The sequence below is a fragment of the Sinohyriopsis cumingii genome, chromosome 4 (assembly GCF_028554795.1).
Source record: "Sinohyriopsis cumingii isolate HCF-2022 chromosome 4, ASM2855479v2, whole genome shotgun sequence".
Taxonomy (NCBI): Eukaryota; Metazoa; Mollusca; class Bivalvia; order Unionida; family Unionidae; genus Sinohyriopsis; species Sinohyriopsis cumingii.
The window spans coordinates 98,299,308-98,314,016 of NC_142964.1; the positions used below are offsets into that span (position 1 = coordinate 98,299,308).

A 14,709-nucleotide genomic window follows, 5' to 3' on the forward strand; every position below is an offset into this window, starting at 1 on the left:
AATTGTTGGATGGATGTCTGATGGATGGAGGGATATACATTTGACCTTTGTAAGCATAATTCTCTTAAGTTCTCTAGAGTGTTGTGAAAGATCAAAATAATTCATACATTTAATATCTGTACTCCTGGGAGACTGATTTTGTCCAAATCAAGCATTTTTTTTTGTACAATGACATTCAATATAATGGAACATCCATCTCTGAAGAAAAAGTACCACCCAAAAATGTACACACTAACAAACTTTGTCTGTTACAATGGAACATTCTACTTTCAACACTGCCAATGTTCATAACATGCAAATTACCTATATAAACTTACCATAACAACAACACCACTCCAATGTGTAAACTTTGCAGACCAGGTGTCATCTCTCACTGAATGGATGTAAATTATCTATTTGGATTTTTTATCACATGGGACTCTCTGATGTGACCAAGTTCGCACAACATGTTGGATGCTTATTTTTTTATGTAATTTTAGAAAACTAATAATAATTCTCATTAGTAAACCATACAAGTTATAAAACAACTGGTAGAACAAATGCACTATCATGTTTTTTTAAAATCTCTTTTATTACATGTTGTTTACAGCCTATTTAAAAAAATGGCATTCACACAAAATAATTTGCCTGAATCATTACAAATGACAGTATCATTATAATGCTAAAAGTGCTTGAAAGCAAGCTGGTCACTGTAATCAGAGTTGACTGTAATCATCTGGAAAAAATGTTCATGATAAACATGGTAGTTCCAAGGAACACTCAATTTCATTGAACCTTTGTTACCCCATGCATATATGCCAATCCCGAGAGGTATAAGCATAATTATTACTACTGTAAGTAGAAAAAATGGGCAATCTATATATTACATGCCAAAATTACAGGAATTATTAAAACGCACATTTACTTTTCTACTAAATAGGATCTGCAGCTGCTTAAATTTTTTGTCAAAAATGGGCGAAATCCATGAGGATTCATACCAGAATACAAACATAAAACATACTGACAAATTATGTATATACAACACTCGCTTTAACTATTATAGCGGTCTAACTGTTGCTGAATGGTTGCAGAGTCTGCAAATTCTGCAATGAGCATGACAATCTACCGTGTGCTTTATTGCATATAATGCTATTAATCTGAACAGGTTTTGAAGTTTAAACTGATTTATCTTCTCTAACATTTTTCAGTCAAGAAACGTCCATGAGTCACACTGATAAAGCTTATTTTTCCAAATATTTTTAAAAAATTATAGACTGGTCTGGTACCTAAATATATTATCGAAGTATAATGAATCTCGAGACAAGTTTTCAAGTTGAAGAAATCTGTCCATTTCCATTAAAATGTGCCATGTGCAGCTGCTACTTAAAGAAAATAAGCAAAGTACATGCTGACAAATGTGCTCTTACTCTATTTGAATAAAGCATAATACTTTTTGTGTGGAATATTTTCAAACTTATAAATGTGGTAATAAAGAGATGATTGCTTTTATTTTTTAAATGTACCAAAAATAAGTGTAATCCATATACAGGCAACCATAAGACAAAATTAGGTGAAAAAATATAATAATTATGCAAAAAGCATGTATTCCTATGGGACCCCATTAGATGACACAGGTCACGTGACTGGTCAGTGCAAAGTCCAACTTCACAGCCAGTTCAAGGTTTTAGCTACTAGCAAAGTTGTTACAGTTCATCCATTAGTTCCAAGTGTTTCCTTGTATTTTCAATACAATAAGAGTGGGATTTGTACTGTTTCCTTGTATTTTCAAACTAATAAGTCTGGGATTTGTACTGTTTCCTTGTATTTTCAAGATATTAGACTGGGTTGGTACTGTTTCCTTCATACTGCATTAATTGTATAGCAATTCCTTCCTATTGCTAATTTTGAGTGCACTGGTCAGAGCTGCTACCATGAAGGCGGAGATGTGATAAGGATCAACTCCACCCACCCTCAGTCAACAATGATGATGACTGACTCAGGCAACACCATGGGACAAATTAGGTGTCCTCTTTGCCGAAAACATTGCAAATGAACTTGCATAAGGTTTCCAATGCATTTTGAGTTGGTATGGTTCAGTCAACTCCAGGCTCATACTGGGCCTGCCATTTCTGACAAGTTGGCTACAGTAATTGTGAATTTCATCATGGGTAGTTCATGCAGCCAAAGAAACGTACGAATTTAACTTCCAAAAGAAAATCCAGAAAATTGGTTAAAAATGTCAGACTATAACAGGTTTCCTGAAATCCAAGTACAGAAAGTTCAGGGACATATGATCAATAACATCATTCCACTCAAAATCCCCTGTAATGGATATTGTTCTTACAAATAAAGAGAGTAACAGACCTCTAAAGGTGCCCTAACTTTGGCAACTGACACATTTTGCCTTTTCACAAGCAGTTTATGTACAAGCCATGTTTTCTTAAGGACACTCAGTCTGGTTCATTCTCCATCAATCAAATCTACCATTTAAACATAACAAAGTCTTATGGTCAAAGAGGGGAGGCTGAACAAATGGGATAGGGCTCAGCTCGGCTGTAGAGGCTGCCACAAATGATACCTTGTCTGTAAGTAAATCTATGGATCCCTTTGTCCTTACCTCAAAGCTAAATTGGGAATTTCTTTCCAGTACTTTTAACACTCCAGCCAATTTCATTGCTGGCAAAACAGGGTCATATTTCCAGAAAAAAAAACTAACTGCTGACACTTGCATTTTAAAGACTTTACTGCAATATAAAACTGAACTGACTCAAATGAAAATCTTTCACCCCAAAAATAACATCAGTGACACTGAGGAAGTGCTTGAAGTTGATTTTAACCCTTTGGCAGATGATAAATCCTTAAACATGAACACTTAAATCAATACAAATAAAAAAAATCACTTTTAGATGGAAACTTTACATTTTGCCATCAATCTAATGATTAAAAAGACTGCTGGTTTGCCTCCATCTACTTAGAAAAGGAATACTATTATATTCCCGTTCATGATCTGCTGCAGAGACATTAAGATTATGTTGGGATAACTTAGGTTATTTAACTTCCATGTGCGTTGTCCTCGGCACTTTGTGTATTCACAAAGTTATCAAAACCTATTTTGCATACAAGTGCAAAGTCCACGGTGTAATCTAGTGCAAATTGACGAGTTTTACCTCAGGCAGACACATTCTGACTGTATAAAAGATGTGCAAGACACTGCATTTAGTCCAAAACTTGGAATTCGTTATTCAAGTTATTGTGTTTGGTCACTTACTATTATATTTACATGACTGGGTGCCTTACACAAGACTGATAACTTGATATCTCACTGACAGCAGTTGCTGAGGAAACTTTCTTTTCCCAGTAGGTATTTTGCAACATTGATTGGAATTATGGTTACCAGTCTGTCTGAAGTGCCCTACCTTGTACTAGAGTCCATGTCAAATAGGAGGACTTCAATTTGAAATTTCATTGGGGTGAATTTGACATTGCCATGATTTGAGGACAAAGGTCACAAACTTGTTCAATGCTGAATACAGAATGTGCATTTCACCATTCACCCTCTCTTGTATTCCAGCCTTACATGGTTCATATTAACACAGTTGTGAAGACTCAACTATGATTTAGCATATCCACAGAGTACCACTGGTCATCAGAAGAAAGACTGTGGCATATACATTTTCTTAACTAAAAGCAGGTCTTTTTGATTTCACAATGCTTCTGTTCAGGAATGAAAGGTCAGCAAGTAAGACTATTTATGCACTATGCTGTTGCCTTTTCAAATATAATTAAAATGGGATTTAGTATGAGGAACTTGATGATCTGGTGTTTTTTTTCTTGGAATAGTGTAGAGCAATAGATATTTGTCTCAGTGCTTGTCATCCGCCAGGCCAATTTAAACTGGAGGCTGATGTTCTATTTGTAAATTAAACCATGATTCCCAATGCATGCAGAGGCCTGATATTTTCCAGAAACTGATCATAATTTTGTAAATTTGATATTGATCTTGTTGCCTCAAGTCCTGCCAGGTACTTCCTTACCTGATACCCAGTGAAATTTCTCCACTGTCCATCCCAACATCGGTCTTAGAAATTTAGATATATATAAAAACTGAATTATCTTTATGATAGGTCATATTAAGCAATGATGCACGTAAAATAATTTAGGTGAAATTTGTATAGCAGCTTATTTACTAGATATACAACTTAGTACAGTCACTCTTGTAGATATTTAGGAATAATGAGGAAAAAAAAATACTTTTAACTTTCAAGGCCCACTATTTCAATATGGCTAAAATCCACCTTGCCAGCTGCTGCCATCAAAACAAATTTTACAATACAAGAATGTCATTTACTAATGCTACCTTTATCATATGAGGTACCTGTATCTACAACATTAAAAACAGCCAGTTGGAGCAAAGACTTTATGTTCCTAAATTATGATCAGAAATCTGTCACGTATGACTTGACATTCAGTGAAAAACTGTTTGATTCATCTCCAACCTAAGCTATTAAATTCATTACATACATTTACCTTGTTCAGTTGAATTTGCATAATAAATTCTTGTGATTTAAACGATTCAATTTTTTTTTACCCTATTATGGTTCTTTTGCAGGGCACACTCTACACATCTAAGGGGTCCTTTTGGGTATGAAAGGTTCAATGAAAATGGAAACCTTAATGGTACTTACCAAGTTGAAGTTTAATGATAATTTCACTGAACATGTGTTACCTTCTGGGTTCACGTGCCCATTCACCCTCCTTGTCTCATACTGTGTCCTGTGACCTATCTGAAGACTGACCATTCATGGGACCTGAGCATTATCTTATGTGATCCCTAACGGTACTACAGGTTCAGTGAAATTATCATCAAACTAGTATCATTTAATTTTCCAATTATAAGTGTCATGAACAGTCCTAATAATCTGTGTACAGATAATTAAGTTTTACTGTGCTATGTTTGCTAAATGGAAATCTGTAGTTACCTGGCAAAACGCTCTTTGTCTGCCTGTTCTTGGGTAAAAGACCCTCCCTGCCCCTCATCATCATCTGAGCTGGAAAAAAAATCACAAAATATCGCTACTTACAGTATTTACCCATGCATAATACCCACCCAACTGCAAATATTTAAATCCCATAAGTTTCATTATGCAATAATTAGTACATCACATGATAAATTCTCAAGTTTTGATTCCCTAACAATGGGAATTTGTTCTCAAGCTCTGACTGGTTAAGAATAGGGTTTTATTTAAGACCGTGCATACAACCCCTTGACTCTTAGATACTAAACCTGGCTCATTTGATTTAATACATCAGGAACTATTGCCATGTGCCAATTGTCATAGGATGTAACATTACATCATGTGAAATACTAATTCTATTATTGCCTTCTCTTTTGGGGACTGTTATCCGACAGAGTTGTCTGGTGTGGTACAATGCCTTCAATGAGCGCACCCACCAGTTGACACTACTGGAGAACAGTTCCTCGGAAGAAGGCAATAACAGAATAATGGCAGATAAGCAGATATGCTGTTCGCAGTTGTGTGAGCGTTATACCTGGGCAAATACGTTATTTCTCAAATTAGCAAGACCCAACTTGATATTCTCATGAAAGGTCAAGCCGTCAACTTATTTTAGTTAATCTATAGGTTCAGGCAATCACATGCCAAGTCAACTATTGAGTCCCTTTAGTGCATGCAGATGTCACTCACTAATTCTCACCTTACTTTAGCAGAGCTAAGCAAATACTTCTTGATCTACTTGTCCCTGAAAAGTTATATTTGAACAAGAGTCCCTCGAAGGGACTGATGCTCTACTGTTTAATAAAAATTGCTAAAATAATAAAATAAAACAGAGATATGGTGAATATTAATTTCCATGATATGAATATTTGTAGAGATAGTGTTATCAATATTTTTTATTACATTTACATCTAAAGATGAAACATGTGTACTAGATGCAGTATAAGTAAATTTAATTGTCAGGTGAAAATGTATTTGGCAATCAATAAAAAAATTTCTTCAGTTGAATGGTTCCAGATATAAATATGTCATCTAAAAATCTGTACCAAACAGACGGATTAAACTTTTCGTTTTGAAGAAAATATTTTACTAATTTACCCATGGAAAGGGAAGCGTATGAAGGAGCCATAGGACTACCCATTGCCGTACCCATTATTTGGATGTAATTTGTATTATTAAATTGAAAATAATTATTTTCCAAGATAAGTTTTATTAGTTTACAAATATCTTCACTACTGTATATAGTGTGCTATTATTAGGATTGTTATCAAGAAAATATTTACACGCTTCAATACCATCTGCATGCAGAATGTTGGTATATAGTGATATTACATCTAACGATACCAGGATTGAGTTATCAGATAGCAGTGGAATAGACCTCAACTTTTTAATGAAATAAGTAGTAACTTTAATGTATGAAGGAAGTGATTTCATTAATGGTTGTAAAACACTATCAATAAATTTGGATAGATTTTCAGTATATGAATTACAACCTGATATAATGGGTCGTCCTGGATAATTGAAAGATAAATTATGGTCAGGATTTTTATGAGTTTTGGGTAACATGAAGAACTGAGGTGTACGTATGTTAAGAGGGAAATATCAAATTCCTCATACACGGAATTATTATTTTTAGTGATCTCATTAATGTATGTTGAATTTTTTTATTTAATTTTACTGACAGGTCTTCGTTAATGTTTGTAGTATTTTTCATCATTTAACTGACGTTCAACTTCTTTAACATAATCTTCTTGATTCATAATAATAACAGTGTTTGATTTATCAGCCATTTTAATCACTATACTGTCATCATTTATACTTATACATTAATTTCGTCCTCAAAAATATTACTATGATATTGCTTTTAATGATTACCAGTTAATATCTCTTCTGTGATCGCATCAAAATAAAAATCTAAATATGAATCACATTCACTTGGTGGTGTAAAAGATGATTTAATTATGTTAAAATAACACATTTTTTAGAACAAAAAGAATTTGATTTATTCTCTGAATTGCTGTATGCTTTATCATAAAAAATTCTTTTAATTTTAGGTGCCATAAATCGGGGAAGGGGGGGGATCAGAAACAGTGACTAAGAGAAAGACACTGATAAACCTGGTAAAGATTTTACAAGGGCTAAATGAGGCAACATCGCAAGACAAAAGAATAGGAGGTTCAACAGATTCAAAAGTAGAAGAGAGTGGAAAAAAGAAAGAAAATAAATTAAGAGAGGTAAAGAAAGTGTTAAACCTCTCACACAGAAGATTAACTGATAATGACTATATACTGGTAGGCAAAGGGCTAAAATTTTGTCCCAAATCAAAATGTCACAGCAAAATTAAATGCGCTGAAGAAATTGTTAATTTTCTAGACGCTTAAAATTAAAAAATATTTTAAATTGATATATTATATATCCTTTATAACAATATATTTATATGTATGACTGTTTGTCTCTATTTTATTATATTATTTTACTGATTCAGGTTTCATTAGAGACTCTTGTATCTTTTAGATCCTATCATACATACATACATACATACATATATATATGATGCATATCATTTAAGACATGTAATGATGTAATTGTTATTTTAAAATAGAAGACATCATCTGTTTCTTTCAAAACATTTCGTGCCTGAAGAAGCATAAATTAAATGAGAAACTAGTTGCACAGAATTTTTGAGATTTGTGTGTTTTTATCCAAATAAAAATTACTAGAAATCCAAGATAAGACTGATTCTCCCATCCTTTTATTATCGTTAACTGTGCCATAAAACACCAATCCAAACAAAATCCACATTCCAAATTTATTCAGAAAATGCAAAAGAACCCATGCTAATTTTTATTAATATGCTAGTGCCTAATGCAAGTAACAGATCTGGTTCATCTGAGCTTGTAACTAATGCACTGGATTCCTTCTATGGGTTGTTTTCACAGATGTCATGATTGAGTATGCAAATACCCACAATGCAATGTGTGTGCACCTTACGCCGCCATTTTGAGTCCCTAACAAACCTTTGTCAACATTAATCATCAAGTATATTCAAGATAATAATCTGATTTAACTATCAATAAGGACATTTACTTCATCAAAAGGATACATAGATTAAACCTGAAGTTAAGTGCCTCATAGCAACAACAAAAAATAAAGCTGGAAGTTCCCTTGCTTATATCAAAAGACCAAATAGTGAAGTTGAACCATAATCATGTATATTGCTATCAAATAGAAATGCAGCTATAATTTTTTACAAACAGACAATACTGACATTAATTGTGTTATTCTAGTTTAATAAATTAAATCCATCACAAAGGTTTACATTGAAGGAAACAATAGATTTCTATCTTGCACTTGGATGTGAATTATACATGGATCCACATGGCATGAAACCTATTAATGAGAATATGAAAGTTTATACACTAAGCTAATTTGTTCTAAAATTTACTTTACTAAAGTTCCATTTTTGGGGTGGGGGTGGTGAAACTAAATTTAATTATTTTTTACATATCAGCTACTACTGCACTGCTTTCCTTTACCAGGACATTTCCCCAGTCTGAGACAGTTATTCCCTTATCAGTACTGAAAGGTCAGAATTGAAAAGAAGATAATCCCAGTCTAGCTCACAGCCAAAATGCAGAATACCATCCACTTTTGACTTGGAGCAAGAATATAGGACATCAGAGTGGGGTCAGAAGAAGGACTTTTGAATTAGTAACAGGTAAGTATGACATTATTTCACATCAGTTTTATCTCCCTAACTGCATTTTAATAGTAGTAATACATTAACTGCTACTACTGAATTGCCAAATTTACCAGGAGGTAAACTGACAGCCAAAAAACTGTACTTACCATAGTGCTAGGAGTGTTCACCAATGTAAGCTGGTAGAGGGTTGAGCCATGTGTTCTTCTGCCACTTTAGAGCCAACAATAAAAGGTCTTCAATATGGTGTGCCAAGGATTGAAGGTAAAAGGAGAAGGTACTAGGTGGCTCTTGTAACATTATATAAGATGGAATGATTCAAATGAACCCAAGATGTAGCAACAGTCCTAACTTCATGCCTTTAATTTTAATATAGGTCCCTCTTAGTGAGGGACTGATGAGCTCTCTTGACAGAGTGAGGACAACCCACCTGAAACAGCAGCAGTCCAAATATCAGAGGAACTCTTACTACATAGGAAGATACACTTTCAATCCTTCCTTCTCCTTTTTGAAGTTAAATTCTTAAGGCCATAAATGGGCATTAGAGACTAACTTTATCATCAGCAGCACATAGACAACCGAGACTGGGGATCTCAATAGAAAGTAGAGCTAATGAAAGCAGTTGATTCTTGCCAGAAACCCAGGTTGGCAAAGAGGAGAAACGAAATCATAATTAATGTTGAACCAAACATAACCTTTTTCACCGATAGGGCAATAAATTTGCTCCTTTTGCTGATACTAAGGAAAATATGAACTGTCTTGTGGGTAAGGTTCTCAATAGAAGCTTCCCTCAAAGGTTCATAAGGGGTTTTTGATAATGTCCACACATGAAAGATTCAAGTCTCTCAAGTTCTAAATACTTGATGACATCCAAAAGATGAGGGCCCATCCAAGTGGCTGAACCACTAGAGAACTTCCAAGAGTTAGAAAGGGCAGCCTTACAGCCCTTAATAGTGGACACTGAATATTATCTTTCCTCAAAAAATGGAACAGAACAAATTCTGCAACTGCAGTGAAAGGGTAATAGTTAGATTATTGAATTCCCTAGAATTTCCCACTTTGCATTGAAAACTAGTTCTAATGGATTGATCGCTTAAGATGAGCAAAGTGTGAAAATAAAGAATCTGTCCGTTGTTGTGGGGTTAAGACCCCTGTGCTATGACAGTAGGTTCTTCCTCTGTAGTAATCTGGGCTCATCAACCAAGGCTGTTGGTCCATGACCACTGCAGCCATAGAAGGGCTACCAGGATGAGTTAAGCCAAGTATATCCTGATGTGGTGGAACACCTGTGGAATTATTTTCAAAGATGGGAAAGCATATGCACACTTGAATGAAAGTGCCAACTGTCCAGGCCTTCTGATCTGATACTGGAGAAAGATAAAAGGGGAGACTGTTGTTCAGTTTCTAAGTGAATAAGTCAACTTAGGGTATCCCCCACAATTGAAAAAGTGACTCTGCTATTAAAAAAAACTGGTGTATTGACCATTCCATGAAGACTAAACACAACTCCCTCAGGACATACTGTCTGCTAGGATACTCCTCTTGCCTGAAAAATGGTGGACTCCTAGTTTAACCCTGCCATTGGAGGCTGTTTCAGACTTCCCTCAAAAGGAGAGGAAGCATATGTAACAGTACCTCACAGACACCTTAGGTAGGATACTACTGATGTGTTGTCTAAGGCAACCATAACTCAACAATCCCTAACGAGGCTGACACACCCCTATAAGGCATGAAACACTGCCTGCATTTCCAAGCTGTTCCTATGAAAGGTTGCTTCTTCCTGGGACCAAAATCCCAGAATAATTACACCTGGTTTCTGGTGAACACCCCATCAGAAAGGAGTGGGATTTTAGGGGTGTAAACTGGGACTCCAGTTAAAAACAGTTCCTGATTTAGCCACCAACAGAGGTGGTGGAGAAAATCGGATCGCATAGGGATCTGATATATTAGAGGGTCTCCAATTTGCTAAAAACAGGAACTAGAGAGGGTGCAAGTAAACTTACTCTATAGCCAAGTTCAGAGTCCCCAGGAGAAAGTGGTAAACATGAGCTGATGAGATACTGGCCAGGAAAGCCCATACAAAGGACAGAATTTAGTCAATCCTGCTTGTAGGAACAAAAACTCTCCTTTGCCTAATGAGGAAATTCATCCTTACATGTACAAAGTCTTAAGAAGGGGCAAAATCTGACTTCTCAAGTGAGAGTGAAGATGCTTGTGAGATCATTAAGGCTGTGCCCACTGTAAAGCTTGGAAGAAGCCAATGTCCCAGCCAATATTCCCACTTGTGACATTCAAATGGTACCATAACAATGGACTTGACAGCTTTCAGAAGAAACCAGTGGCTGAAGTGTGGACGAGGGGACAGACCACACCGGCTGCCTGACAAAACTCCTGTCCCTGGGAAGACTTCTGTGCAAATTCCTACACCATCACAAAGTGCAGAGCAACAGAAGATTTGGAGGAGATGAGGCACCAAAGAGCCTCTCAAGACTAGAGAGAATCTCTTTGTCCTCAGCACCAGAAGCTCAGGACACAATTCGAGGGGAAAGAGGCAGTGAACTTTGTTCACCACTTTATATCAAGCATCCAAACTTGCTCTTCCAATAATTAGTCTAACAGGTGGGTAGGGGGTGGGTACCCCCATGGTGGGCAGGTACCTTTGAGAACTCATTTGGTTCCACAATGAAAGAAATTACATCTTCAGCCTACTCAAAACAGGACTGTTCTTCCTTGTATCTCTCTCCACAGAGCAAGACACTAAAATGAGGTTGCCAATATTCCAATGGCATAATGAATGAACAACCGAATGCACACACATGTATGAACAAACATGAATAAATGGGCAAATGCAATAATGTATACCAACTTTGTTGGCAAGGGGATTAGGGGATAGTAAATGTCTAGGGATAATCAATTCTAGCAATGAAGGAACTGTAAGTAGAAAAGATGACTATCAATATTAAAATTTTAAATTTTACTGTAAAGCACACTAATAATAAGGCCACATGTTTTCAACCTAAAAATATTCATACATCTTATTAATCATAACTATTATTGTAATTCTTCTGTATTAAAAGGAATGTTGTTTCTTGTTTCAGCTTGTCACTTTGTAGTAGAGTTGTAGCCCATGAAAAATGGGCCATACTGATCACTTAAATCAATTACTTGTGATAAATATTCACATTTTATATAATTTCTCCCTTAAAAGATATAAATGACTTTCACAACTTCTTAAAGTTTGAGATGATATGTAGAGCTCATTTTCATAAGTTTTGTGAAGCTTGATTCAACTTTCCTGTAAATATTGTTAAATTTTTTAAATTATGCTGGGTAATACGTTTTATTCTTTACAGTCGAAAGCAATTTCTCTATTTTACTGCATTTCATGCATGCTTCAAATATTTCATACACAAAATAAGCTTCATCAAATATACTTGAACTGATACAGAAATATTTTATATATTTACCATACAAAAGTAGGCAGAGGATTTGGGGGACCTTCCCCAATAGAAATAGTTTTTTTGTTGTTTTTTTAAAGTGGCCAGGTGTAAAGTAAATATGGCCAGCTATGTCACCCAGCTCCTGGCTGATAAAGAAAGCCCTGTATTCACATGTAGGGCATCATCTTTTTTTTATAGAGAAATATTGTCTGAAATTTTCAGCTAGCTGATACAGTAAAGTAAGTGACCAACTTGGATATTATCCATTTTGGCTTTTAATGATAGTAAATACAATCCTAAGCTTCTAGCTTGCCATCTTTGTTTTAAGCAAAGAATTTATTGCTTAAGCATAAATTTATTCCAAAGATTTTACAAGATAATTTTTTTGACACATTCTATAATAGCACGAATTAATATTTTTAAGGTATGATGATGGATATGACAGGACACCAAATGTTTTCACCTACAGAAAAAAAGACTAGCCAAGTCTAGTCCCTATTATAAATTATTGAGTGCAATTTGTTCTCAGTTCAAGTGATACATCTTCCAATATTACTAGCAACTGGATATAAAAGTTAGTCACTGATAAAATTATTTTGCAAGTCATCTTAATAAATTCATTTAGTTTTATTTTCTAAAATTAACAATATGCCATAAGTATGAATTTTTCTTATTATTTATGACCATTGTAAATAATAATAATAATAATAATAATAATAATAATAATAATAATAATTATGATTATTATTATTATTTCTGGTAAGTGCATTAATTTTCTTTTTTCTGAAAATAGATCTGTGCAAGAAAAGTGTGTGAGCTCTTCACTTTTTTAGTGTTGTTCCTGCCTTTCTCACGACTAATATATAAAAATCCATATGAACTTTGTCAATAAGAACAATAACCTTCATTCCATCAATAAACATAGTGTACATTTTATTCTTTGGTGCCAATTCCTGAACTGGTTCTAGTAAACCAGGCTTCTTTCTTTTTAGATATCTCCCATCAAAGAGATAGTTATAATTGGAAGGGAAAGTGATTTTTTATATACATAAGATTCAAAACACCTTGCACTGGTGACTGGTTTTATCATCTTGCATATATTCTTGGGTCCACCCATACAAATAATATCTTTTAGTGAAAAAGAAAGAAATAAATATTATCCTGGGAAAATTTATCTTTTTCCTCCACTAAACCCCTCAGACATCAGCCCTACTCTGTGAAATATTTTCAAAACAGGTTCATCAAGGTCATTCTCTTTTGATAATCTGAACTTAAAAGTTGGCTCCGTCTCTCCACTGAGTGTTGAATTGATTCATCATCAAAAACTTCTAAAGTTCTTAATGAACTTATGATTTTGTTTACAAAAAATAGCTTCCTTGTTTTCTTTTCTTTTTCATCTGGTTGTCTTTTCATGTTCTCTTTGTCTGTATTGTTCAAAGTTTGATATGCCTTTCTGGATTAACTCAAGATTCTTCATGGTTTTTGTTTTACTTTCTGGTGAATACAGCCAGAATGTGTTTCTTTGTTAAATCATATACTGGTATACCTATTAAAAACAAGAGGCCCAAATAGACCTGATTTAGTGATATCACTCACATGCTACAGCCTCCAGAGTGGTAACAAACTAATCCAATCAGATGCAATATCACCTACTTAATATACATGGGTTTCACTCACTATCGATCTCATCCCAGATCTTTATGATTTAAGTATCTATTTCATGTCTGATCAAAACTGGATTAGAAAGATGACCATCAGAATGGTAAGAAGGTTGGTCAATCCAGTGCAAGAGAATCTCAATGATATATATGGATCTTGTTCATTATCAAATTTGCCCAAGACTTTGATCATATAAACCCATATTCCAACTTCTGACTGAAATCGGACCAGAAATGGACTCCAGCTGAAAGAAATAATTGTTGCAGGTAAGGGGTCGTACAATTGGCCTCGCTGCAAGCTGTATGAGGCAAATGAGTGGAGATAACCTGTTTGCCATTTGTTGTATAGTAATCAGTAGCAATGCCAACCCTACTTAGCCCTACCTTGATCTGGCATTGCATGCAGGATACAGAGTCTATTAGACAGTTGTAGTGTGGAGTCTGAATAAAAGAGACATAAAAACCTATTTAAATTTGAGTCATTCCTAATCATCCCTTTTGGGTTTGTAACAATCAAAGAACATTACAGGTTGCGTCCTGTATCATCTGAAAAAAGGAGGATGGTAGCTGAATAGAGGAGGGGCCAATGGTTGCTGCTCCTGTGCAATATGCTACTTTGGCCTCACCTTCAGCCGAACGGGTGTTCAGAAGGCTCTGATCTGATCAATCGGCTAATCACACAAAACTTCAGGGCTACATTAAAGATATTCAGCTTAACTGTTTTACTTAGTTTCAAACTGACCTTTGTGATCAATCAACATGTTCATCAAACCTTACAAAAAACATACATGTAGCCTCTGAAATGAATCAACATTTGCTTTAATGGCAAACACTTGCACAATGATGGTCAATTGCACCACATTAACTACATCGATCAATGCTCGGTTCATAAATATCCCTGCAGACCCTATCATTAC

The 14,709-nt window shown here is 35.0% G+C and overlaps 1 protein-coding gene across 5 annotated transcripts in view; it reads right to left on the reverse strand.

Moving 5' to 3' along the window:
• LOC149801743 (aryl hydrocarbon receptor nuclear translocator homolog) overlaps positions 1–14,709 on the reverse strand; it is a 101,304-nt gene that overhangs the window by 51,825 nt on the left and 34,770 nt on the right. For 3 of the 5 annotated variants that reach the window (XM_089956062.1, XM_089956059.1, XM_089956060.1), the window contains exon 3: positions 4,959–5,027. The exons of the other annotated variants lie outside the window; for them this stretch is intronic. In XM_089956062.1, the coding sequence (XP_089812188.1) occupies positions 4,959–5,027 (69 nt within the window). The remainder of the gene's footprint in view (positions 1–4,958; positions 5,028–14,709) is intronic. 5 annotated transcript variants of the gene reach the window in all.